The following is a 26,029-nucleotide window of genomic DNA, read 5'->3' on the forward strand; positions in this document are numbered from 1 at the left end:
CTCCCATTTTAACTGTAATTGAATATTTCAAAACATATTAAGTATCTTTTAGTTCTAAATAACATAAAAATATAGTATAAAATAATAAGAAAACATCATAAATATATGCATAAAATAGACGTTATCAAACTACCCCACACTAGCCTTTTGCTTGCCCTCAAGCAAAACTGATTTTATTATCTCACCAATATCGCATAGAACAATACATTTCGAACCCAGCCATTATCCCAAGACCGCAATGCATGTAGTTGTGTCTACAATTCCTAAGAACTTCTCACTCCTAAATACTCACAATCTTTATGAACCTTCACCCCTTAGCTTATACGACATTCATTTTTGCAACCCTCCGAATCAATCCTCAGAAATCTTTCTTAACCTCAAGGTATTTTTGGTTAAACTACCAAGCATACATAAACTCTAGAAAGAATTACACTTTGATACCACAATGGTGCTCTTGGAATTCATATCTTCTTTGATATTTGCTTTGATTTCTTTGAATTCACCACCTTTTTGTTTGATTTTTGGTATCTTCAACTTTTTGATTCTTCAGAATTTTGATCTTTGGATTTCATACTTGACTGCTTCAAAATTCTTTCAAATTTTTGGTAATTTCTCTCTCTTTTTTTTAATATCTCACTTTTTTCGCTCATATCCTACATGCTTAAGCAAGGAGCTTAACTTCAACCTTTATTAGTTAAGGTATTAGTCTAAGTGCAATGACTACATAAGCTCTCCTGGATGGATTTCAGGTTTAGGCTGCAAAACATATTATGCCATATAAACCACCAGATTACCTTTCATATCTCATGACTTTTCACTAGGAAATGGGAAGCCACAAATACACTATAACATGTGTTGGCTCAAGTAAACATTTGGGTTCTCATCGGATCATCCCATACAATATTAGCAAAATTTAAATTCCTTTTTCGACCCCTACCCCACACTTATTTCATACAATGCCCTCATTGTATGCATAAAACTAATTAAGCACATAAAAACAGTAAAAAAGAGAGAAAAAGGAACAGACTCCCCTGGGGTAGTAGTGGCGAGATCGATTGGGGCTGCTAAAAGTTGCTCCATAAATGTGCTGGAAGATAGAAACTTGGAACTGCTGCTTCTGAATGTGCCAGAAAATAAAATCAAGAACACCGACTTCTGAAATGTGGTGCAAAGAATTGCAAACTAATGCAATGTGTAGTGTCCACGATGTGGGAAAGTGTCGACCACGTCGTGTCGTCGAGTGAAGTAAAATCTATATTGCGAATAATAGCATAGCCACGACGTGGTAATTGGTGGCCACATTGTGGTATCGAGAATGACAGCCTCCTTTCGCGATGAAAAACTCCCCCACGACATAGCAAAGTATCAACCATGTCGTGGCAGCTGGGACAATAATTCTGTTTTGCGTCAAAATAAAACTCCATGGTGTGGGAACAACTCATCCATGCCATAGGAATCAATGTATGGTAGAAATGCCACTCTTTTATATAATAAACTCTCACAATATCGACACGTACCCCACACTTATTAAAAATCGTGGCTCTCGATTGTAAACTTCAAACTCTCACACGACTTTTCCTCTCGTGATAATTTAGCATTCGACCCTAATTGTTGAAATTTCTCAAAGCATCCGAAGGGCAAAAATTTTGCAAAGATCTGAAACATCAAGAGCATCAACATGGAAAGCAAAACTTAAACAAACTAAAACTAAAAATAAAAATAAAAACTCACTAAAATAACAAAAAAAATAGCAAACCAAAATAACTAAAAAGGATATCACGATCACTCGTCTTCGTCGAAATCAAGCAACAATTGTTGATTAAATCCCTTGCATGCAAGAGGTGGTTTGTGAAAACAAAAACTTTCGGGACCTGTCAGACTATTTCCTTTGTTTTCTTTGCACCATTAACTAATAAGTAGAACAAGAGTTGACCAAACTAGTCAAGAGTAGCAAGAGTTCGGTCTTCCACTTAACCACCTTGATACGCCTTGCTATACTACGCCTCGTGGATTGAGTTGGACAAATCACCCAAGTAGTAGACTAAACAAGTCAAGAATTCCCTAATCGCTTGCAATCTCGGAACCCATGCAAAAAGTAAAACCAAGCAATGCGTATGATCACGAATTCCTGCAGATAACAACAAGAACCTTCCCGACAAGTGACATGATATCAACGAAAATAAAAAAGAAATAAAATTAAAATTAAAATTAAAAATAAATAACGAATAATCAAATAAACTAAATTAATTGAAAACCATTCCCCGACGACGGCGCCAAAAACTTGATGTGAATATTTAATACACTAGTTTTTTATTTATAATTCCTATTTTATCGCATCTAAACCACACCTTACAGGCAGTGAACCCGATCGAGTATAGTATAACTTTGATAAGCAAGGGTGTCGAACTCAAGGGGAACGGTAGTGAATTAATTTAAAATGTTTGATTATAGGTTACACAAAACACACAAAAGCAGTAAAGAAAGGGTTTATTAAATCTCAAACGAACAACTAAATAGTAAATCTCGATAAACTGACAGGAAGACAAATCTCTTTAGGTACTTTGGTTTAGACAGATTACATCTTAAAATCATAGATAATTGCACACACAAATTTATTTATTCATGTTCACCGATTTCTAAAATGATTAGGTTCATGTTCACTATTACTAATCCTTTAGCAAACAAGTCAATTCAAGCAGTGATCAATTGATTAAACTAACATGTTTCCTAGTGTTCAGTTCGTATCAAGCAAGACTTGTAATAATGGTTAATTAAATTTATCAATTCAATCAACTTATATGTGATTGGTCGTCACATATACTCATACATTAATTTAATTATTTACTTGTTAACCCTAGTTTCATGTTCACTATTCCTAGGCATATAATCTTGATGGTCATTAAAATCATAAGAGGAAAGCAATCAAGCAAATGTTCATACAACTCAATATATTTAATAATTAACAGAAAATAATTGTCATTAACACATAAGGATCTTTTAACAAGCTTAACAAGATAAATTAAACACGAATAAAACAATCAAATATAGCAATTAATCCACAAATCAAGGTTTCATCTAATCATAAACTCAAAGCAAATGGTTTTGACACCAAAATCAGAAAGTAAAAACATAATAGTATCACAGTGGAATGCTAAACATGGTCACGATAACAAACCACATGATTACCGACACGAATCCGCTCTTTAATCCTTCAGAGCTCCTGTCAGCTTAACGGCCTTCCGGCCGCCTTCTAGACCCTCAAAACGGCAGTTACGAAGTTTTCTTGTCGCACAAGTCGAAGTGACATATCATAGATTATGAAAATGGTGGAATGATATGGGGTATTTATAGTTGAAGGAAGATGAAATTAATATGGAATATTAGAGTTGGATTGGAATAAGGAAACTAATGGTGGCTTAGGGATTAAGCAAATAAAAATAAGATAAGTGGTGCTTGGGGAATAAGTAACTTGGAGGGAATTTTCGTCGAGCTTTTATGCTTCATCTTCAAGGCCGATTTTGCATAAGATAAATCCCGAATGAGCAAAAAGGCACTCTCACATAAGTCGTAGGAAATTTCGTCTAGTTTTCAGAACATTTTAAATCACGTAAATTGGACTAATGAGTCATCAGATATACCCGAAACAATTAAGATGGGTCAATCTGCCAGCAATATCCTTTTTGCATATTTTCAGCTCCATTCTCTTCCTTTTGTATTCCAACTCCCATTTTAACTGTAATTGAATATTTCAAAACATATTAAGTATCTTTTAGTTCTAAATAACAAAAAACATAGTATAAAATAATAAGAAAACATCATAAATATATGCATAAAATAGACGTTATCAGTCAACTCAACTGAGTGTCAAACTCATTGGTAATGAGTTCTAGCCTGGTTAAAGGTCATTCTAAGGAGTTTTGAGCCTAATACACTTAAGGAATGAGTGTAGAATGTACCTGCTAGAGACACTGTTCAACAAATTGAGCCTTAACCTCTTCAAAAAGAGTTCACGGCCACAACACTTGAGTTTACGGCCGTAAACTCAAGGTGGGCCGTAAACTCCCCCTTAAGGACTCATTTTCTTCACTTTTCATTCATTATCTCATTTCCACTTCAAGAAACTTGATTTCTCTCTCAAGTATCATCCCGATTTTCATCCTAGATCATCAAAAGTTGTAAGTGTTCTTCCTTGATTAGTTGATACATCTCTTAATCTAGTTTCATCCATTGATTTCATCCATGAAATCATTCCATTTGCTAGATCTTCAAGTTTCACCAAGAACACCAAGAACACACACTAGTGTTCTTGGCCAAAATCAACCATTTCAAGCCTCTACATCGTAAGTACTCTTCCCTACACTTGATATCTAGTTAGGACTCATGCTTAGAGCCTTGAAAACATCAAAAACACAAGTTCAAAAGGAGTTTACGGCCAAGCCATCTCCCATGCCCGTAAACCCCTTTAAGGGTGCCATTTTGGCCATAAACCCTCCTAGATGCAAAGCTTGTGACCTAGAACCCTTCCTTGATGGAAATAGGACCTTAAACTACTCTCAAATGCAAAATGACCATGAGTTTACGGCAGTAAACTCCCTTGGGCCGTAAACTCATCAAAAGCCTCCATTGAATCGGTCTTTCTCATCCTTGTGTAGAGCAAAAGTCCCTAAAGCTTCCCTAGCCTTCAAACAAACACTTATGCATGTTTGACCATGAGTTTACGGCCGTAAACTCCCTTTGGCCGTAAACCCATGGCAGTAAACTCATATTAGTACCATTCCACTCTCCTTTGATGAATCACATGTGATTCCAACACTTGGTCAAAGTGTTTCCTAGTCCCGGAAGGTGTTTCCTTTCATATAGTTGCTTATAAACACTATATTCATGCCAATATATGTCAATATATGTCATTTAGGACTTGTTGTGTCTCGGGACTTCATTCGTGGAACTTCTCATCCTTACACGCGTATTCGTTGAATCACCCACATCAGGTGAGTTCATACCCCGTAATGAATCTTTTAACTGTTTTAAATGCTTTTAAGGGGGGGGGGAATATAAGTTGAACACAATGATAATTGTGTAATTGTTTGTTATAAACATCTTTCAAAATGTTGCTTATGTCTTTTATAAGTGATCAAAACATTTCAAAAACTCTTTTAAAGTTTTGTTACTTTATAGTTTAATCAAACTCCGTTTTCAAAGTACAAGCATAACTTAGTAGTAAAATGAGTCTTTTCAATAAAACATACTATGATGAGAAACAAACAGAACAAACATATTAAGTTGCTATAGCATGGAACTACTACAGGATCTAATTATACCAATGAATCACTAACTCATTGTTCTAAACAAAAGGTGATAGTTATATTGGGTATACATGATCATATAACTTTAATGTGAATTACACGGCGTAGCAACTGGTTTGCTAAAAAGTCGCGTTTGGTTACCTTAATCTCTAGACAAGGAGAGCGTATAGTAGGGGTACTAGCCTTCACATTATGACCAGTATAAAATAAACATGTTTTAAGGTCATCAGTACATACGTATGTCATTTCAAACGACAACTGTGTACTTACATTTCCCATTACTTTCATAAAGTGACAGTACCACTTGAAAGTCAAATGCAAACTATTTTCGAGTTAAGATAGTTATAAACTAGGGAAAACTTACATTTTACAAACGACAAACAGAACAGTTGAGTCTAGTACATTCAGTAGAAAGGGACCATAATGCTAACCTTATGATTCCTTAATGTATACATCAAAGGATATATATATATATATATATATATATATATATATATATATATATATATAACAATAGGATCCGACAGATAATAGGATGTGTGCTCTCCGCTTCACTTCCTGTTCCTTGTTTGGTTGTGGGCTTGGAACGGATTCACCCAATCTATTATCAATTCGATTTTAGATATATATATATATATATATATATATATATATATATATATATATATATATATGTTCAGTATACATTAAGTCATCATAAGGGTACCAGGTATGGGTCAAGTCATGGGACACAAAGTCAATGCACAGTTTTCTAGTACAAAACATACTTTCCAAATCAGAACTTTTGGTATACAAAACTAGAAACTTCCCAGTAAAGGGTTTAATCCATTTTATTAAACCAATATAAACTTAAAGGACTTTAGGTGATTAACTCTATAATACCTTAGCTTATACATCATGGTTATATATCATTAATACCCAACAGATAGTTGGATGTGTGCTTTCCGCCTTACTTCCTGTTCCTTGTTTGGTTGTGGGCTTAGGGCAGATTCACCCAATTAACTATCTATTCGATATTAGATCATATATAGCCAGTATAACTAAGCGATTGTAGAAGTAATCACTGTGGTCACCATTTTATTATAAGAAATAAGGGTTTTCTTAAAGAATATTTTCATCAAATATAAAGGAACTATTACAGTTAACTCCGTGAGTACCAAGTGAATACGCCAGGGTTATATACAACGATGATCAAACAACCAATGGACTGTGTGCCTTCCGCCTCATTCCCTGTTCCTTGTTTGGTTGTGGGCTTAAGGCAGATACACACAACCCATTGTTTGTTTATTCTGGGTTTTATATAACTTGTATCCATTTAATACTCATAGAAAGGACTGTAGAGTCATTTTTACTTATCTTTCATCAAAGCAGGAAATATAGGATTTTCTGGAGGAATAGACAAACTTTTCTAAACTAAACTTACTACATCTTACTACATTTTCAACTACATTTTACAGCTTACTTACATCACTAAAATCTTATGAACTCACCAGCTTAATTGTTGATCAACTCTTTCAAATAACTTGTATTCTCAGGAGACTAATAGACAGGTACTCGTGCTGGGAATTCAGAAGATGGAGCATAGTAGCTTCAAGTCTTGTTTTGTTATTTGCTTATGAATTCGATGTTTTGTGAACACACACATTGTAAACACTTTCTTTCTAATGAAATGGTTGTTCATTACTTGCTTACTATAATGCATATCTTGTGATACTAAACATGACGTCCACCACCCCCGAACGTTTCCGTCGTTCCGGTTTTGGGGTGTGACAATATCTGAGTATAGTCCATTTTAAACTGTCATAACTGCCTTATTATAAGTCCGTTTGGGTTGTTTTTTTTATTAGAATGTAGTTCAATGTTTTGGTTTAATTTTAGGCTTAGAAAGACCTTATTTTCATATGTATTGGCTGACTTACATGTATATACATAATTATCAAAACAACAAACTTTTTTTAGGAGAGTATAATAGTAATATGGCGAAAAGGGTATAAATGAAAATAAGGCGAAAAGTACCAAAATTTCCGATTCAGGAACCCAGTTTCAACCTACCCATTTTGACATTTTCGGTTTTCCGGTTTTAGACCTATTTTCATTGCTACTTTAATTTAACTAGCAATGCAATGATGGAATAGTGTGTTTTATTTCATTGTATTTGAAGATCTGATCTTCATGTTTGCGACTAAAAAGTGAAACCATCTCATAAGTGTTCATGTCAAAAGGGTACATGTCAATTCCCAAAATGACCTTTAATCCTTAAGGTACCGTTTGGTAGATGAACTGGGTGGAACATAACTAGATTGGACTGGACTAGACTGAACAGAATTGGACTGGACATGACAAATAATTTGTATAGCGTTTTGTAAGACTGGAACAGAACAGAACAAAACAAGCTGCCTGGAACTATTTGGTAACAATAGAGCTGGATAGAACAGGATGTAAAAATGACCATATTATCCTTTTGCAAAAATGTTAATAATAACTCTATTTGACATACATAACTTAAAAATTAACATTTTTATTAAAAATTTTATTTAAAATTCTCATATTAACACAAGTTCTAATAACAAATAATCAAAAATTGCTTCAAAATATGAAAATTCTAAACCCAAATGGTTTCCGAAATCCATAATTTTAAACATAAAATAACAATCTTCAATTGTCTTCTTCCAATATAGTCTTCGCAAAAAATGGTTTGGTAGTTGCATCCAAGCTATTCCACCTCGGTAACAAATACATGTTTTTTTTTTTGCAAAATTGAAACAAATCCGCATGACTTCTGAAGAAGAAAACTCCATGGTCTTCAACTCTCCATATCTACAAAGTTTTTTTTTTTTTTAAAAAAAGAGGATTCTATTGATTTTAAAGAAAGACGTTTGAGTGACGGATATGGCAGATTTTTACCGGTATGGCAAAAAATATTATTAAAATAAATGAAATGTTTGCAAGAGGTTGGAGAGATACAAAAGCTAATAAAATAAAAAAAAACTACACAAAACAAACAATGTACTTAACCTCAATAACAATTCACTTTCACTACCACCAACCAAGACAACTGAACAATTGAATAAAGTCTTCCAACTAACAGGTAAAAAAACTCGAGGGCAAGTAGAAAAGTTCAGGGGCATTTTCGTCCGAAATTGAGTATCTACAACTTGAACCGGGCAAAACAACATAAACTTGACAAGGACCAAACTAGGCAACAACAATTTGCTTATTTTAGCCTCTCAAGAACCAACAAGGATGTTTATCATAAACTGGACAGTAACAAAAGCTTAGGGACAATTTGGTCAAAAAATGGAACACATTATCAATCTGACAAATAATGTTTAGCCTCCTAAAGTTGATACTACATTTTAATGATCTGAAGCATAACCAATAACACTTAAATCATATTCTAACATGTTCCTTTTAATTAAAAACCAGCAAAAGGAAACAAAATACACAAAGTAATTGAATTTCTTTGGGGAAGATCGATTAAGAGGGATAAAGACATAGCATAATCGACCCTTATCTTCCCTCTATGTCGTTAAAAACTTTTGAAAATTGCTGGCAAGAGTTTAATAAACATACATTACAAGGTACCTGATTAATTCTGCAAAAATATTGCAAATCGGTAGTGATTACTAATAACTTCAAGCCATTCAAAATTAAAACATATGAATTACAAAGCAACATATGCAGGTTAAGTTGCTGAAAAGTCGTATGACATCAAATCGAAATTAAAACATATAAATTAAGAAATCGTTCAGCTAAGTGAAGAGATGCATATTCTGAAGTTTAATCATACCTGGTGATGATGAAAATCCGATGACACTTGTAAGAATTCAATGGCTGGAGAAGTCGTATGGCATCAAATCGAGGATGAAGAATCGATAATCAGTTTGTGTGTGCAATGGATTGAGATGATTATACGAAGAAGAAGAAGATGATAATTATTTGAAGAATGCGATAACAGCTTGATAATGTAGATAGAGAGAAATCTGGAGTCGCAAGCCGTTCCACGTAGGGTTATTTTGGTCACATTAATAAAAGAAAGGAACGTGTTCTACCGAGTTCCACCTATTTGGATAGGACTATTTTTTTAGTAAATTGTCCCATTGGACTGGGTCAAATTTTCATTTAGTTCTATTCTGGACATGCAAAACACCATGGGAAGTTTTTTAGTTCTCCTCTGTTCCACTTAGTTCTCCTCACCAAACGGGGCCTAAGGGTGAATGGAGTCATGCATCGGATCGGTAGATTTTATAGGAGGTACAGACGGTACCTCCAAGGTACGGCTCCTTCTTTAGTGAGTTGAGAGCAATAGGTTGAGTATGTTTGATATGTGGCTTCCCTAACTTGATTCCACAATTTTCAACCCATGCAATGATCACTTGTACATTATGCTTTTATATTTGTACCAAAAAATTTTGTATGTTTTTAAATTAGTTTTATATGTTTTTAATATTTTGTAAATTAGTTTTGTATGATTTTTATTAGTTTGTGTTTATTTTAAAATTAAAAATTAAATGAGTTTAGAAAAATACATTTTTCATGTGTTTGTGGATATGAAAGATGGAAAAGAGAAAGAAATAGAAAATCTAATAAGAAGCTGATATGACAGTGAGTTAAATAGATTGAGACTTGGAAGTGGCAGAACCCCATGGATCCAAAAATTGTGTTTTAAATCTTGTCGATTCTTAAGATTATCAAAACTTTCAAGGTTATGAAACCTCTTTTTTTTCTCATATCTTAGTCAATTCCTTACCTCACAAAATACTGGAAAAAACACAAGATGCGATTAATGAGATGTTGATAAAGATATCACTTTAATGCCAACATATTGTATTGTTAGTTAAGATGAGCGGCGTGGAAAAAACCAAAAGAAAACATCAATATAGTCACAAATGAAGGAACTATATGATGCAAATCAGGCGGAAAACCAAGAAAAGCTTGGTAACGGGAAAAAAGCTCAAATGAAATGTCGTTATATAAACGACTTAATGAAAGTTCCATTAAATGGATTGGTGTTTATCGAGGAGCATAAAGAACAAGAAGAAATGGAATGAGTATGAAAGATGTTGAGAATGAAACTCTTAAACTGTATGAGACAAGTGGAAACAAGTTTAATGACAAGTGGAAACAAGTTTAGTGACACGATTGTTTTTAATGAGGTTATGTCTAAAAATTGAAAATGGGATTTACAACTAGACTATGATGTACACAATCACATCCTAAATGTGAAGTGGGCGATGAAGAAAGTGTTGGTAGCACAAAACGATCAGTGACTACCGATAAGGGGACTAGTGTATCAAATCCAACACATAACCACCACTAAGCGCCAAATAGTGGCGGTTCAACAATTAAATGTCCAACGAGTAGAGATGCGACTAAAATATAAGAAAAATGTAAGTCTTCTAATGAAATTGTTGCGAAAATTCGTGCAATGAGACTTAGTAGAGATAGTGAACATGGACAGGGTGAGTCTTCTAATATCGAAGTTTTTATGGAAACTAATTATAGTTTAGTGTATATTTTATTTTCAGTATGCTTTCAATATATTTTTAAGATATTTTATTATTTATTTGTATATGTTGTTGGATTAGTGTCTAAGCCCGTAACTATATTTGGTATGTACTTGACCCGGTTGTGCATGGTCCTTTTGGGTTGCCTTCACCAAAACAACTTGACAGAATGATTTATAGAGAGAGAAGTTATTATGGTTTATTAATATATTATATGAATAATATATTAAAAGAGAAATCATATAGTTTAATTAATATTAGTCAAGAATTAATTTTGTAACTAAAATAGATTAATTAAATAAAGGAGACTGGAACTGTCAATTGTGTGATAGTTGGTTTTGGGCTGTGGATCTTCCTGGATATGAGGGGGACAAAATTAGGAGTGGAAGCCCACTCTAATTTCGGCCATGGAGGCCTTATTCCAGAAGGTTCTCAAGCTGCTTAGGGCCTAAGTCATCCAATTAGGGTTTTGATTGAAACCCTAGCAGCTCAGCTATTTAAAGGACCCCAGGGCTTCAGTTTCGGCTACACCAAGAAACCCTAAGGTTACTATATCCGAAGTCTACCCTCTCTCCTTCTCTCTTCTAGATCATCCTCTTGATTGTGGTGTTTGTGAGCCATTAGAGGTGTTACGCTTGTGACACTAAGCTTCTTGAAGATCAAAGGATTCTTTATTGAAAGGTATCATCTAAACTTGTTATCTTCTAGATTTCGATTTTAATAGTATGCTAGATTAAGGATTCAAGTCTTGGTCGAATTGCATGTACAATAGAGAAACCTAGATCCAAGCTTTAGGGTTTTTTTCATGAGCACATAGGATTGTTCTTTTGCTTTAAACCCATCATCTGTAACATCCAAAAATATGGTCCCAAAAATTTCAATTTTAAATAGATAAAATAGTGTTTTCAAATATCATTCATACATCTCAACAACACCAACGTATCAAATGTTATAAAAATCAGAGTAAATGTCATATGTGGAATCCCAATAGTGTGTGCGATGCAGTCAACCCGAGCTCTTCCTCTTGGAACCGAAAGTACCTGAAACATAAACTGAAAACCGTAAACACAAAGCTTAGTGAGCTTCCCTAAGATACTGCATACCAAAATTATCACATAACGGGCCCCGCCCAATGAGATACGGTCCTCGCCCACACTCGTAATACGGGCCCCGCCCAATGAGATACGGGCCCTGCCCACACTCGCAATACGGCCCCCGTCCACACTCGCAATACGGGCCCCGCCCAATAAGCATACATATACAAGCACATACAAGTATCACACAGATAACAAGTATATCAACATAATCATCAAGTGTGACAACCCGAAATTTCTATCTGGTAAAGCCAATCAATCCAATCAAATGTCAGACTTGTTTCTGCTATCTTTTAGCCTCGTTAAGGGTATTTCTAATGAGTTCTAAGCCTAGTACACTTAAGGATTATGTGTAGGGATGTGTTAGCTAAAGTTCATTGGGTTGCAATCGATCCGGAAACTCCATCACAAGGAGTTTACGGCCGCAAACTAGAGTTTACGGTCGTAAACTCTTGGCAGCTGTGAACCCCTCCCCTTATGTATCAATTTCCTTCATTTCTTCATCATTCTTCACATCTTCAAGGTTGAAACTCATTTCTCTCTCAATTATCATCAAGAACACTTCCATTTCTCTTCAATATTGTAAGTGATTCTTCCATTGTTTCTTGATATCCTTCTTGATCTTGTGAAACCCTTTGATTTCATCCATGAATTCAACTCTTTTGGGTTAGATATTCAAATCATCATCCTTTTCACCAAGAACACCAAGAACACATACTTGTTTTCTTGGGCCGCAAACACTCTAAAGACCTCCAAACTGTGAGTATCTCTTCTATCATCTAGTTATCCATAAGAAACACTTGATTCCTAGCCATGAAACAAACAATTAGTGCATGATCTTCAAGAGTTTACGGCCGTAAACTCTTCCTATGGCCGTAAACCCTTCATAAGATCATGATTTTGGCCGTGAACCTTCTTAAGACCAAGAATAGGACAGCAATCACTTCATAGAATCAAGTTTGGGCCGTGAACACATCATGTGTTCTGGCCGTAAACTCTAGTGTGGCCGTAAACTCTAGTGTGGCCGTAAACACACTTTGTGTGGCCGTGAACTCCCTTTAATCAATCACATGTGATTGTAACACTTCATTTCAAGTGTTCCCTAGTCCCTAAGGTGGTTTCCCTTCATGTTAGTGGTGTTAAACTCTAATTATATACATATATGTATCAATATATGTCAATTAGGACTCGTTTGTGCCTCGGGACTTCATTCGTGGAACTTCTCATCCTTACACAAATCTTCAATTGAATCACCCACATAAGGTGAGTTCATACCCCTATAATCAATCTTTTAAATGTTTTAAAATGCTTTTAAGGGGGGGGGATACAAGTTGAACACAATGATATTGTGTAAATGTTTATCTGTGATAACCATCACATTAAAGGATTTCTTATACTCTTATAAGTGATCAAAACAATTCAAAAACTCTTCTAAGTTATGTTACTTTGTTGTTTATAAAACTCTGTTTTAAAGTACAAGTATAACTCAGTAGATAATCGAGTCTTTTCTACAAATCAGGGACAATACAAAACAAACATACTAGTAAACTATAATAGGTATAGTTTAGGGTTTCAGAACATACAATAACAAGAACAGGGAGGAACATACAATAACAAGAACAGAAGGAACATACGATAACAAGATCAAGATAACAATAATGTGAAACCACTACTTCACGACATAACAATATACTTGTTATGTCGCTTTTTGTAACCAGAGTCTCCTGGAAGGAGAGCGGACATTGTGTGTATAGATCTATACGGGATTGACAATCCCTCATCCCGACTGTTCGCTACAGTTTGGCCGGCAGGCCAAGGGGTGACAAATGTCACATCAGTTTCGGCGCCAGTAGGTTGTCGTGTTAAACACTCGTCAGTCAGTATGGTTATAATCACCTCACATTTTAACCTTAATGAACAAACTGGTTTTAAGGTAGTTAGTGTTCGGTAGTTACTTTATACAACATTACTGTACACTTTCATTTTCCCATTACATTCATATAGTGACCTTCTCACATAAAAGGTAATGCAAACTATTTTCTAGTAAAGATAGTCTCAAACTTGGGAAAACTTACATTATTACAAAAGACCAACAGAACAGTCGAGTCTTAGTACACTCAGTTAGAAGGGGGCCTATAATGCTAACTTTATGATTCCTAGGTAGATACATCAGGGATATATGTTAATCGGGTTCGACAGACAGTAGGATGTGTGCTTTCTGCTTCATTTCATGTTCCTTGTTTGGTTGTGGGCTTAGAGTAGATTCACCCAATCTACTTTCTATTCGATCTTAGCTATATATATTCCGTATACACCAAGTAATCATAAGGAGTACCAGGTATGGGTCAGGTCATAGCATACAAATTCAATATACCGTTTTCTAGTACAAAAACATACTTTTCAGATAGAACATTTAGTAGGCTAAACTAGAAACTTATCAGTAAAAGGTTTAATCCATTTTATTAAACCAATATGACTTAAAGGACCTATAGTGGTTAATTCTATAATACCTTAGTTTATACATCAGGGTTATATATAATTAATATCCGATAGACATTTGGATGTGTGCTTTCCGCCTAACTTCCTGTTCCTTGTTTGGTTGTGGGCTTAGGGTAGATTCACCCATTTAACTGTCTGTTCGATATTAGATTATATATAGCTAGTATAAACTAAGTGATTATAGAAGGAACTATTGTGGTTACCATTTTTACTAAAGGAAATATATGATTTTCTTAAAGAATGTTTTCATAAAATATAAAGAACTATTACAGTTAACTCCGTAAGTACCAAATGAATACGCCAGGGTTATATACAATGAAGATCTAACAAACAATGGGATGTGTGACTTCCACCTCATTTCCTGTTCCTTGTTTGGTTGTGGGCTTAGGGCAGATTCACACAATCGATTGTCTGTTTACTCTAAACTTTATATAACTTGTATCCATTTAGTACTCATAGAAGGAATTGTATAGTCATTTTTACTTTCATTCATCACATCAGAAAATATAGGATTTTCTGGAGGAACATGCGAACTTTTCTAAAAGAACTTGCAACTTACTTTTCATCACTTAAACACTTATGAACTCACCAGCTTAAATGCTGATCTACTCTTTCAAAATAACGTGTATTCTCAGGAAACTAGTAGACAGGTACGCGCACTGAGATTCAGAAGATGGAGTATAGTAGCTTCATATCTTGTTTTGTCATTTACTTTTGGAGTCAATCTCATGTGAAACTCATACTTTGTAAACACTTTCATATTAATGCAATGGTTGTTTGTTACTTTGATTACTATGATGCATGTGTTGTGATACTAAAACATGACGTCCTCCGCCCCCGAAGGTTTCCGCCGTTCCGGTTTGGGGGTGTGACATCAAGAATCGGCCTTGGTGCCTTAGACCCGCTAAACCTGGTGAGGAAAACTCACCTCGAAAAACTGAAAGAAGCGAATGATCCTTAACTGCTGGTCCTACGGCTCCCCGAGCTATCAATTGCCAAAAACAACTAATTAACATTTGGGATCTACATCATTAATCAAAACTCCCTACTTGGGGTAAAAAGACTATATTACCCCTAACATAACTTGGTCCAAGAACGAAACCCTAAATCACAATCCAATGGTCCAAATTAAAGTTAACAATCCAAAAAGGCCCAATTTCCAATTGGACCCAATCCCTTTGCATGAGCCTTAGCCTAAGGCCCAATAATGCTTCCTTAACCCAAAAGGTTTGATTCCAAATGGCCCACTAAGGCCCAAAACACAAAACCCATGCAAGTAGCCCATCCGAGGCCCAAACGACGCAAAACCCAAATTCATCGAGTACGGTGGGCGTACTCAACTGTACGCTAAGCATACAGGCTGCATGGCTTGTACGCTGCGCGTACTAGCTTATACGCCTAACGTACTCACCCATTAAGCCATAATCTCAATAAGCACTTAAATTCTATCATTTGTTGTTTTCGGTGATTCAAGGGATAATAGAGGCGTAAATAATTTATCAATATAAATTATATCTTCTGTTTTGAATGTAATACTATGATGTGAGTTGGTTAATGCATGGTTTATTGGATATGTAATTGTAAACATATGATTACCTTTTAGCATAAAATTTGGTCTTAATAATTTATATCGTACGGTAATACTATTACTTAAATTTTTATCTTTAAGATTTAATCCTAACTGAATATTGTAAATTTTATTTTTCCTTCTATTAAATTACCTTTTCCTTTTGCAGTAATATTTTATTGATCATTAATTATACGATCGTCTCTTATTTCTAATTCTATTGAGGTATCTAAATCACTAGAAGTACTTTTTAAAATTACTTGAATTATTGATATGTGAATATAGGCAATTTTTAATCTACCTATCTCTTTAATATTATATAATCGATTTCTTATTTGTTGTTTATTTATTATAGGTATAATAATCTTCCCTTGAGTTGATTCTATAGGTATAGGTTCTTCTCCTATGATTTTTCCATAATATATAATATTTTTTTCTAGAAAAGAAGTTTTTTAAAGTGTTATTTAAAATTTTGTTTTTCTTAATGTAAAATTTGTTTTCCGTATAATGTCTTTGTTAATATTGTTTTTATTAATGAGGGCATCAAAAGTATATCCTGATACCAAAATGAAATAACAAATGGATGAAAGAATAATAAAGATAAATAGATAGACTAACCTGAATATTGTGATTGTAATGGATGATATGAACTTAGATGTTAGATGCACTCTGCTATTCATAAATACAAATTTCAACAGAGGAAATCTTTGAGAGTATTCAAGTCTTACACAAAATAACTCTAATTTATTCATAATGAGCAGCACCGTATTTATATATATATGAATCATCGGGGAAATCAATGTTTGTTCCTGTCACCAAGCTCTTTGTGCAATATGTATATATAATAATGTGAGTGAAGTAAGAGTGATGTGAGTCCTTTTGTCGTAATATGTTTATAATAATGTGAGAATAATAATTGTGTTTGTCGTCTTAGAATAATAGCTTGCAATAATAGATTGTAATAATGTAAGTTTATCGTTTGTAATCATATGTGTACCAGACTCTTGAAGAGTCTATATGTATATATAAATAGGGTGCTGCCCATTGTGAATGAAGCAGAGTTGTTTTGTGTAAGACTTGAATACTCTCAAAGCTTTCCTCTGTTGAAATTTATATTTCTGAATAGCAGAGTGCATCCAACATCTAAGTTCATATCATCCATTATAATCACAATATTCAGGTTAGTCTATCTATTTATCTTTATTATTCTTTCATACATCTGTTATTTCATTTTGACTCATGATTTTCTTAAAAACATTTTTAGAATCATTTCGCCAAAAAAAAACAACATAGTGATAGGAGTGATAGTAATCAAACTAATAATGAATTTTAATAACTTTATGTCATTACAAATTTCATAGATAAAAATGGGCTATATTGCAATTTTTCATTCAATTCCAAAGACATAATGAAGAAAAACACCCTCGCATAAAGAATGAAAATAGTCAAATTCATTCCATCAGATCAAACAAACAAATTTTTACTTTTTTTTTTTAATATCATTCATATTCCACGAACCATTCCATTCCATTCTTTCTCTAGCTCCATCACCCCAAACCCTATTTGGGAAGATCAATCCAGTGCAATTCGAGTTCAACTTCACCACATTCAACGTTTTGCAATCTAAGAGTCATACCTTGAACGACCTTTCCATCTTTAAAAGTTACACAACTTTCTTCGGACAAACAATTATTCCTATCAGGTTTTATCGTTTTGAGGACGGTCCCATTTGGGACAGTGTCTATGGATTTTACTACATTGTAAAATGGTTTGATGCTAAATTGGGCATCTCCCATCTCGTCATCTTTAGTAAATATGTCATGGTCAAACACCATCTGCAGATATACATACAAGAAAAAAAATGCTTAAACGTTTATTTATTTGATATTATTTTGTTTTTTTTTTCTGGATTTATGCAAGAAAGTGGTTTTAGACAAAATATGCAATAATGTTTCACTCTTTATAAAGTTTGGGCACGGAAGGTCTAAATTTCAAACATTAAGAGTTTCATTAGGGATGGTTGGGAGAATGATGTGCTAGTGGGGAACCCATTTTTTCTCTTTTTTTAACCATTTTTTGCAACAATGTTTTGCTTTTTTTACCAATTTATGAAAAATTGAACTTGCTTTTTTTTTTATCAGTTTATGCAAAAATGATTTACTTTTATACTAATTTATTCAACAATATTTCATTATTTTTACCAATTTGTGAAAAAACTTCTCACTCTTTTTTACCCATTTATTCAAACATAGTTTCACCAATGCAATAATGTTACTTTCATCAATTTAGGCAACACAATTTTACGTTTTTTTTTTACCAATTTATGCAACCGGCACAAATTATGCAGCTAATATTTTAGTAGGTTAAACATGTTTTCGGTAAAATATTTCATCTTTTGATCCTAAAATAGAACATTGTTGCAAATTCTGTATTAGAAAACCACTTAATTGCATAATTAGGAAAATTATCAAATGTTGTTGCTTAAATCCACACATAACCTAATTGAGAAATGGTAGATATATGTCACACAACTCAAGTACTTCTTGCTAGTTCTCGGCCCATTATAGTGTTCTTTTCATAAAAGTCAACAAACAAACCGATACACCATGAATTATAGAAATGCACTACTATACCATTGGAACAGTATCAACTTAATAAAGTTATGGTTTTACCACTAAGCTAACTTTAGAGCATGTTTAAGAATTATAGATTTATTTATGAACTCTCCTTCATTTCAGGGGAAAAAAGGAAAGAAGAAAAAGTTACCTATGATTTTTGTGTGTCAAATCAAAATTCCAACTTGACATTGATTATGAGTATTTGTAAAGAAACTGTTACATATATGAAAAACTACTATAAGGAAAAATATATAGATTAATATTGACATTAAATTGAATTGACATTAAAATATGGGTTAACAATTTTGTATTCGAGAGGTGGTGATATTAGATTCTAGCATATGCTGATTATCTTGTAACATTTCGGTAAATTCCATATCCATATTGATTATTTTAAAATAGATTTAGAAACTTGTTTGGCACTTTAGAAAATATCGAAATTTATAGGAGAAAACGGGAATAAAATGATATGTCTAAATTTATGAAAGCTGAAAGTATGTTGTTGTTTTGAGGTTGTAGGGGTTTAATATGGAAATAATGATTGATGGATTTGTGTGATTTTCGATCATTGCGTGATAATGGGATTGATCCGTATTTAAGATTATTGATGTATATGATGTTTAGTATCATCTGTTTTACCGACTTGATCGGTCTAAATTATTACAAAAGCGTAATTAAAAAGGTTTAAAAAACATAAATTGTAAAAAACTTTTTGAAACTTTTTAAACATTTTTAAAAAACCTCTAAAAAGGAATCATCAATTTTAAACATTTTTACTTACGTTTCAAACTTTTTAAACCTTTTTGTTACGGTTTTTCAACATTCCTATATTTTAGAAAAAGTTTAAAAAGACTTGTAAAAAAGTTTAAATATGGTATAAAAAATTGTAAAAGAAAAGTTTAAAAAGTTATAAAAAAAAGTTTAATAAGGTTGTAAAAAAGTGTAAAAAAATACTAAAAAAAGTTATAAAAATATGTAAAAAGTCTTAAAAAGTTTGTGCATAAAGTACTTAAAAAATACGGAACAATTTTGTAAAAACAATTGACCAAAATTAATTGTAACAAATTGAATACTTGGGCCAACAGTGTAAATATGTAAACGACCTAGTAAACTTGTAATAGCAAGTCAAAACATATACGCTCTAAGCTCGTTATTGGAGATAAATCTCATATATAATTAGATTATTTGTTTACTATAGTTAGTTTATAATATTCCATGTATATCTCCTATATTCTTGTTGTAATTTGTATAAGTACACGTTTAATGATCAATAACAAGTAAGGTGAACAATTATCACCTTCTCACATGGTATCAACCATCTCACGTTCCTAACCCTAATCGCCCATCCTCTACTCTTGTTCCTCACTCAAATCGACGATGGCCTCCTCTGAAAATACCTTCTCCCTCAATACCCTCATCCACATGCTGACCATCAAGCTAAATTCTTCTAATTACCTCTTCTGGAAGAATCAGATTACACCTCTCCTTCTTCATCAAAAGTGGATGAGTCATGTCGATGGTTCCTCTACCATCCCGCCATCCACCATCACCGTTGACGGAAAAGAAGCTCCCAACCCAGCCCATGACGCTTGGGCGTAACTCGATCAAAAGGTCCTTTTGATCCTTCAATCGTCCCTCTCTGAAGAATCCATGGCGGAAGTTCTCGGTCTTTCCACCCCCCGTGAAGTGTGGACTACTTTGGAATCTGCCTATAGCCACGATTCCCAGGAACGATCACAGAATCTTAAAGATTCCTTACGTCAACTTAAGAAGGGTAATCTCTCTGTCTCTGATTATGCTAAGCAATTTAAGGGTATTTGTGATCAGTTACAGGCCATTGGAAAACCAGTTTCTAACGATGATAAAAGTCACTGGTTCTTGTGTGGTTTGGGACCGAATTTTGAGACCTTTTCCACTGCTCACCGCGCTCTCCCTACGCGTCCTCTATTTCGTGATTTGGTCGCTCACGCTGAAGGTCACGAGCTCTTTCTCTCTTCCTTGCATGAATCGACACCTCCCCCTGCTGCTTTTAATGCAAATACCTCTTGTGGAAGGGGCCGATCGGGTCAATCAAACAACCATGGGAACTCTTCAAATCGAGGCAGAGGTCGGTCTGGTCGACGACCTCCTCACTACCATCTATGTCGCACGGATGGTCATTATGCGAGTGCCTGTCCAGATCTCAGCAGCTATGCTCACCGGTCATCTCATTCTGCCGCAAACCTCGCTCAAGCTTTTTCATGTGGATTGCAACATCAATGAATCTCCTGCGGATTGGTATGTAGATTCAGATGCCACTGCCCACATGGCTCCTTCTTCGGCTAATCTTGATTCATCCGCTCCTTATCATGGCAAAGACAAGGTTGTCTTTGGAAACGGTAACATGCTTCCCATCTCTCATACTGGTACTTTATCGATTGCTCCACACTTAAAATTGCGAGATGTTCTTGTCGTTCCCCATATCAAAAAGAAGCTTTTATCTGTCAGCAAATTAACTAATGATTACCCGGTTGATTTTCTATTGTCTCGGTCCTCCTTTGCTATTCAGGACAAAATCACCAAAAAGATCTTGGCAACCGGCAGGCATAAGGATGGTCTATATGTGCTTCACTCCGCATCTCAAGCTTTGGTGGTATCCGTGGTCTCTTCTAATAAAGCGTCCTTTGATTTATGGCATAAAAGACTTGGTCATGTTGCTTATGATATTGTTTTTCTTCTTAATAAACATGGATATTTGAGTGTTACTTCTGCTTTACCAAGTTCTAGTATATGTTCTTCTTATGCACTTTCCAAGCAACATCGTTTACCCTTTAAGTTGAATGAGAAACGATATTTACATGTTCTTGATTTAGTTCACTGTGATTTATGGGGACCAGCTCCGGTTACTTCTGTTGATGGTTATCGATATTATGCCTTGTTTGTTGATGATCACTCTCGGTTTTCTTGGTTTTATCCGCTTAAAAAGAAATCCGACTTTTATGAGGTTTTAGTCACATTCTTGACATTTGTTCAAACCCAATTCTCTTGCAAGATGAAAACTTTTCAAAGTGATGGTGGTACAAAATTTCTTAATCATCGGGTTGCTAAATTATTTGCTGCCAATGGCACTCACTATCAAATGTCATGTCCTTACATTCCTCAACAAAATGGTCGTGTTGAACGCAAGCATCGCCATCTCACTGAAACCGGACTCGCCATGTTATTTGGTGCTAATGCCCCTGCAGATCGTTGGGTAGAAGCTTTCACTTCTGCAACATATGTCATAAATCGTTTGCCAACCAGGTTACTACTAAATAAATCTCCTTTGGAGATTCTCTTCAAAGTTGTCCCTGGTTACAACATTTTCAAGGCCTTTGGTTGTCAGGTTTTTCCTTACTTACGACCCTATGCGGAACATAAATTAGCACCACGGAGCATTGCATGCATCTTTTTCGGCTATTGCACACAGTACAAAGGATACAAGTGTTTTGATCCCATTACTACTAAAACTTTTATTACTCGGCATGCCAAGTTTGACGAAACTTTCTTCCCATTTGCTGGTGGTCCATCATCTACAGACGAGCTCACTTTATTTTTAAGTTCTTATTCGGATGACATACTTGTTGTTGTATTCGATAAACTAGTAGCACCTGTGTCCTCGCCATCATCAGCTTCGAGTCCTTCTACAGCCCCATGTATTACGTGTCAGCATGATGATCCTATTACTGCTGCTGCTGCACCCCTGCCACCGCCCTCACCACAGCCGTCTTCGGCTCCTGTGCCTCCGCTTTCACCACATCCCTCTCCACTGCAACCCTCTCCACCGCATCCCTCACCCTCAGCTTCTCATTCACCACCTGGGCATTCGATGATCACTCGTGGGAAAGCTGGCACTATTAAACCCCGCCATATTTTTGATCTTCTAGCAATTGCTCCGACACGTTTACATGCTGCCTTATTTGCTGCTAAAGAACCTAAGGGTTTTAAATCAACATCCAAACATGATCATTGGTGTCGTGCCATGAATGAAGAAATTCGAGCTCTATGGGATAACCATACCTGGACTATCGTACCTCGGCCATCAAATGTCAACATTGTTGGATCTAAGTGGGTCTTTCGCACTAAATATCATGTCGATGGTTCTGTTGATCGGCATAAAGCTCGTCTAGTAGCACAAGGGTTCACCCAAATTCCGGGGTTTGATTTTTCCCACACATTTAGTCCAGTTGTTAAGGCCACAACTGTTCGAGTTGTTTTATCCTTGGCCATCACAAATCGATGGAATCTTCATCAACTTGATGTTAAAAATGCTTTTTTAAATGCTAATTTACGTGAAACAGTATATACGGAGCAACCTACGGGGTATGTTGATTCTCAGCATCCAAATCATGTGTGTCGTCTCAACAAGGCGTTATATGGTCTTCGTCAAGCTCCAAGGGGTTGGTTTCAACGCCTTAATTCCTTCCTAGTTGCTCAAGGCTTCAAATGTAGTCAAGTTGATACATCACTTTTTATTTTCCATCAAGGGTCATGCTTACTCTACCTCCTTGTTTATGTTGATGATATCATCTTAACTGGAAATCACTCCCCATCCATTGCACGTTTTATTAGTCGCGTGAAAACTGAATTTGCTATTAAGGATCTAGGCAAATTGAGTTATTTTCTTGACCTTGAAGTTACTTATACCTCGGATGGTTTGTTTCTCAATCAAAGTAAATATGCTCATGACATCTTAAGTCGTGCAGGTCTTCTTGATTCCAAACCTGTTGGTACTCCTCTTGCTACTAATGATGTCTTTACTACTACTGGCACTCCTTTTCACGACACTACCTTATATCGATCCTTTGTTGGAGCATTACAATATTTGACGATTACAAGACCTGATCTTTCTTATGCTGTTAATTAAGCAAGCCAGTTCCTTCATGCTCCTACTGTTGACCATTTTACACTTGTTAAAAGGATTTTACGCTATGTCAAAGGCACTATAACTCATGGTCTTCATTTTTCGGTTCCCACAAAGTCAATGCTTATTGGTTATTCGGATGCTGATTGGGCTCGTTGTATTGAAACCCGGCGTTCCACTTATGGCTACTCCATCTTCTTTGGTGGTAATCTTATTTCTTGGAGTGCTAAGAAACAACCTACTGTTTCTAGGTCAAGTTGTGAATCTGAGTATCGTGCCATGGCGAATACTGCAGCAGAATTGATTTGGATTACACATCTGTTACGTGATCTGAATGCCTTGCCATCATCTCGCCCTACCTTGCTTTGTGACAATTTAAGTGCTATTTTCCTGAGTCAAAATCCTGTTGCACATAAGCGGGCAAAACATATAGACATTGATCATCATTTTATTAGGGAACTTGTTTTATCTGGCAAATTGCATACACAGTTTGTTCCTACCAAGCTTCAAGTGGCCGACATCTTCACTAAACCTTTACCAAGACCGCTGTTTGAGAAGTTCCGTGATCAGCTTCGAGTTCGCCCACCACCTGTGCGCTTGAGGGGGGTATTGGAGATAAATCTCATATATAATTAGATTATTTGTTTACTATAGTTAGTTTATAATATTCCATGTATATCTCCTATATTCTTGTTGTAATTTGTATAAGTACACGTTTAATGATCAATAACAAGTAAGGTGAACAATTATCAATTTCTCACACTCGTTACCTTTTTATACAGTAAATTGGGGTTGTTAGAAACTTAAAGACAATTTAAAGAGTTTTTTTGGTGAAATAAGTGATAACCATTGTTAAAACTAGAGGTGTCCATAAGGTTAAAGCCTCAATTTATATACAAATCGGACTACCTAAATAGGAAACTAGAGATAAAAGGGTATATCAAGAATAAAGTAACCCTATACTACAAATATATTATCTATAATGTACCTGTTGTTCAATACAATTTGCCAATTTTAAGTTAAAAAATCCATTTCTAAGTATCACGTGTATTCTTTTATCTAAAAAGGTAGGATTTTCAGTATATATATATATATATATATATATATATATATATATATATATATATATATATATATATATATATATATATATATATATATATATATATATATATATATGCCATTATTATGGTAAATCTAACTAACATAAGTGAATAATTTCACATAAAATAACTAACAGGTATTATACTAGAAATTTCCTGATGAGAATATGATAAATTTAAGATGTAATTGTATATGTAAGATACATACCAACTTAATTGGAAGTTCTGGATTTTCAACAGGAAGAGTCAAATCTTCTTCCCACACAGGGTTAAGCTCTTTATCAATAATACGGGTTTTCAGTGTCTGTCAAATAAGCAAAAAGTAAACATTTATTTAGGTGGAAATAATGAAAAGAAAAACTAAGGACAAAAAACAAGCAAGTTTCAATATATGCATGAATCCCTCCCATTAGATAAACTAATTAAAAAAACATAATTCATGTTAACACTAAATGAAAATATGCATTAATTTATAGTAGTTCCTTTCTTTTTGACTTAAGGGACTTAACAAGGACATGACTTAATTAATCAGATAAGCTTAATATGGGTGTTGATTTTTTGACCCAATGCATTTATAACTATAATGATCATGACTGTATCTAATTAATAGCTAACAATGCTATCAATACAATTTTCATGTCAGTCCTTGATCGATTGATCACATATCTTAAGGAATTAATTACATTCTATCAGTTCAATTCGTTGTATTGGCATATTGTTCTACTGAAGAAATTAGCATGTATGCATGTAATTAATCGAATGAAAGTGAAAGAGCATACGCTTAGAAGAAAAAAGAAGGGATATATATATTAACCTGGTCGCCCATTGTGACTACGACATAAGGATCGCTAGATTTGAAATCACGTATCGCGAGATCTATACCTCTTTTAATCCTAATTCTAAGAAGACCCAGCAAATTATCCATTACGCAACAATATTAAAACAGCCGCCCATACAATGATCCTGAAATTCAAATCGGGAAGATGAAAGAAGGTGCTAGTGATCCTAAATTGAATTATCGAATGAAATGTAGGGTTTATATTTTCTGGGAATCGGGAAAAGGATTTGGGTTTGGGGATAGGGGGAACATGCATTTGGGTTGGCTTTGTTCATCAACGTGAGGTGGGTTGCCAATTGCCACCATCAATTCTGTATATGAATGACCATGAAAGGACATGAAATCTCATTGGTGATGGTGATACACATGTTCTTTCTCGATTTTTTTTGCATGGGAAGTGTTATCATTAAAAAATTATTAAGAAAATAATATTAAATTTTGACATAATAGAAAAAAGGGCTTATGACGTTTTGGTCTTTTTCCAAATTATACAACATTTATTTTTATACAAAATATGCAACGATTTTTCGATCTATGAACATATAATGCAACCATTTAATTTTAATGAAATGTTAAAAATATGATGTCAGTAAATTTTAATTTTTGAGACTGCATGCA

General features: G+C 34.6%; 1 protein-coding gene across 1 annotated transcript; it reads right to left on the reverse strand.

The window, feature by feature from the left end:
• Positions 1 to 17,347: 17,347 nt before the first annotated feature.
• LOC145156311 (protein C2-DOMAIN ABA-RELATED 4-like) lies at positions 17,348 to 25,754 on the reverse strand. The gene is made up of 3 exons (XM_079075736.1): positions 25,388 to 25,754; positions 24,782 to 24,877; positions 17,348 to 17,805 (listed from the first exon to the last, which is right to left on the reverse strand). Exons 1-3 carry the CDS (start codon positions 25,496 to 25,498, stop codon positions 17,530 to 17,532), a joined length of 483 nt encoding a protein of 160 aa, XP_078931862.1. The 5' UTR covers positions 25,499 to 25,754; the 3' UTR covers positions 17,348 to 17,529.
• Positions 25,755 to 26,029: the final 275 nt, after the last annotated feature.

The sequence above is a fragment of the Lactuca virosa genome, chromosome 2, assembly GCF_052849685.1.
Source record: "Lactuca virosa cultivar CGN04683 chromosome 2, Lactuca_virosa_CGN04683_v6, whole genome shotgun sequence".
NCBI lineage: Eukaryota > Viridiplantae > Streptophyta > Magnoliopsida > Asterales > Asteraceae > Lactuca > Lactuca virosa.

What these genes read in the sequence shown, in the direction of transcription:
- LOC145156311 (XM_079075736.1), bottom strand. Translation starts at nt 25,498, where the DNA reads ATGGATAATTTGCTGGGTCTTCTTAGAATTAGGATTAAAAGAGGTATA. An exon ending in TAGTCACAATGGGCGACCAG is followed by an intron (nt 24,878 to 25,387) that starts GTTAATATATAT and finishes CTTATTTGACAG; the next exon opens with ACACTGAAAACCCGTATTAT. An exon ending in CAGAACTTCCAATTAAGTTG is followed by an intron (nt 17,806 to 24,781) that starts GTATGTATCTTA and finishes GTATATCTGCAG; the next exon opens with ATGGTGTTTGACCATGACAT.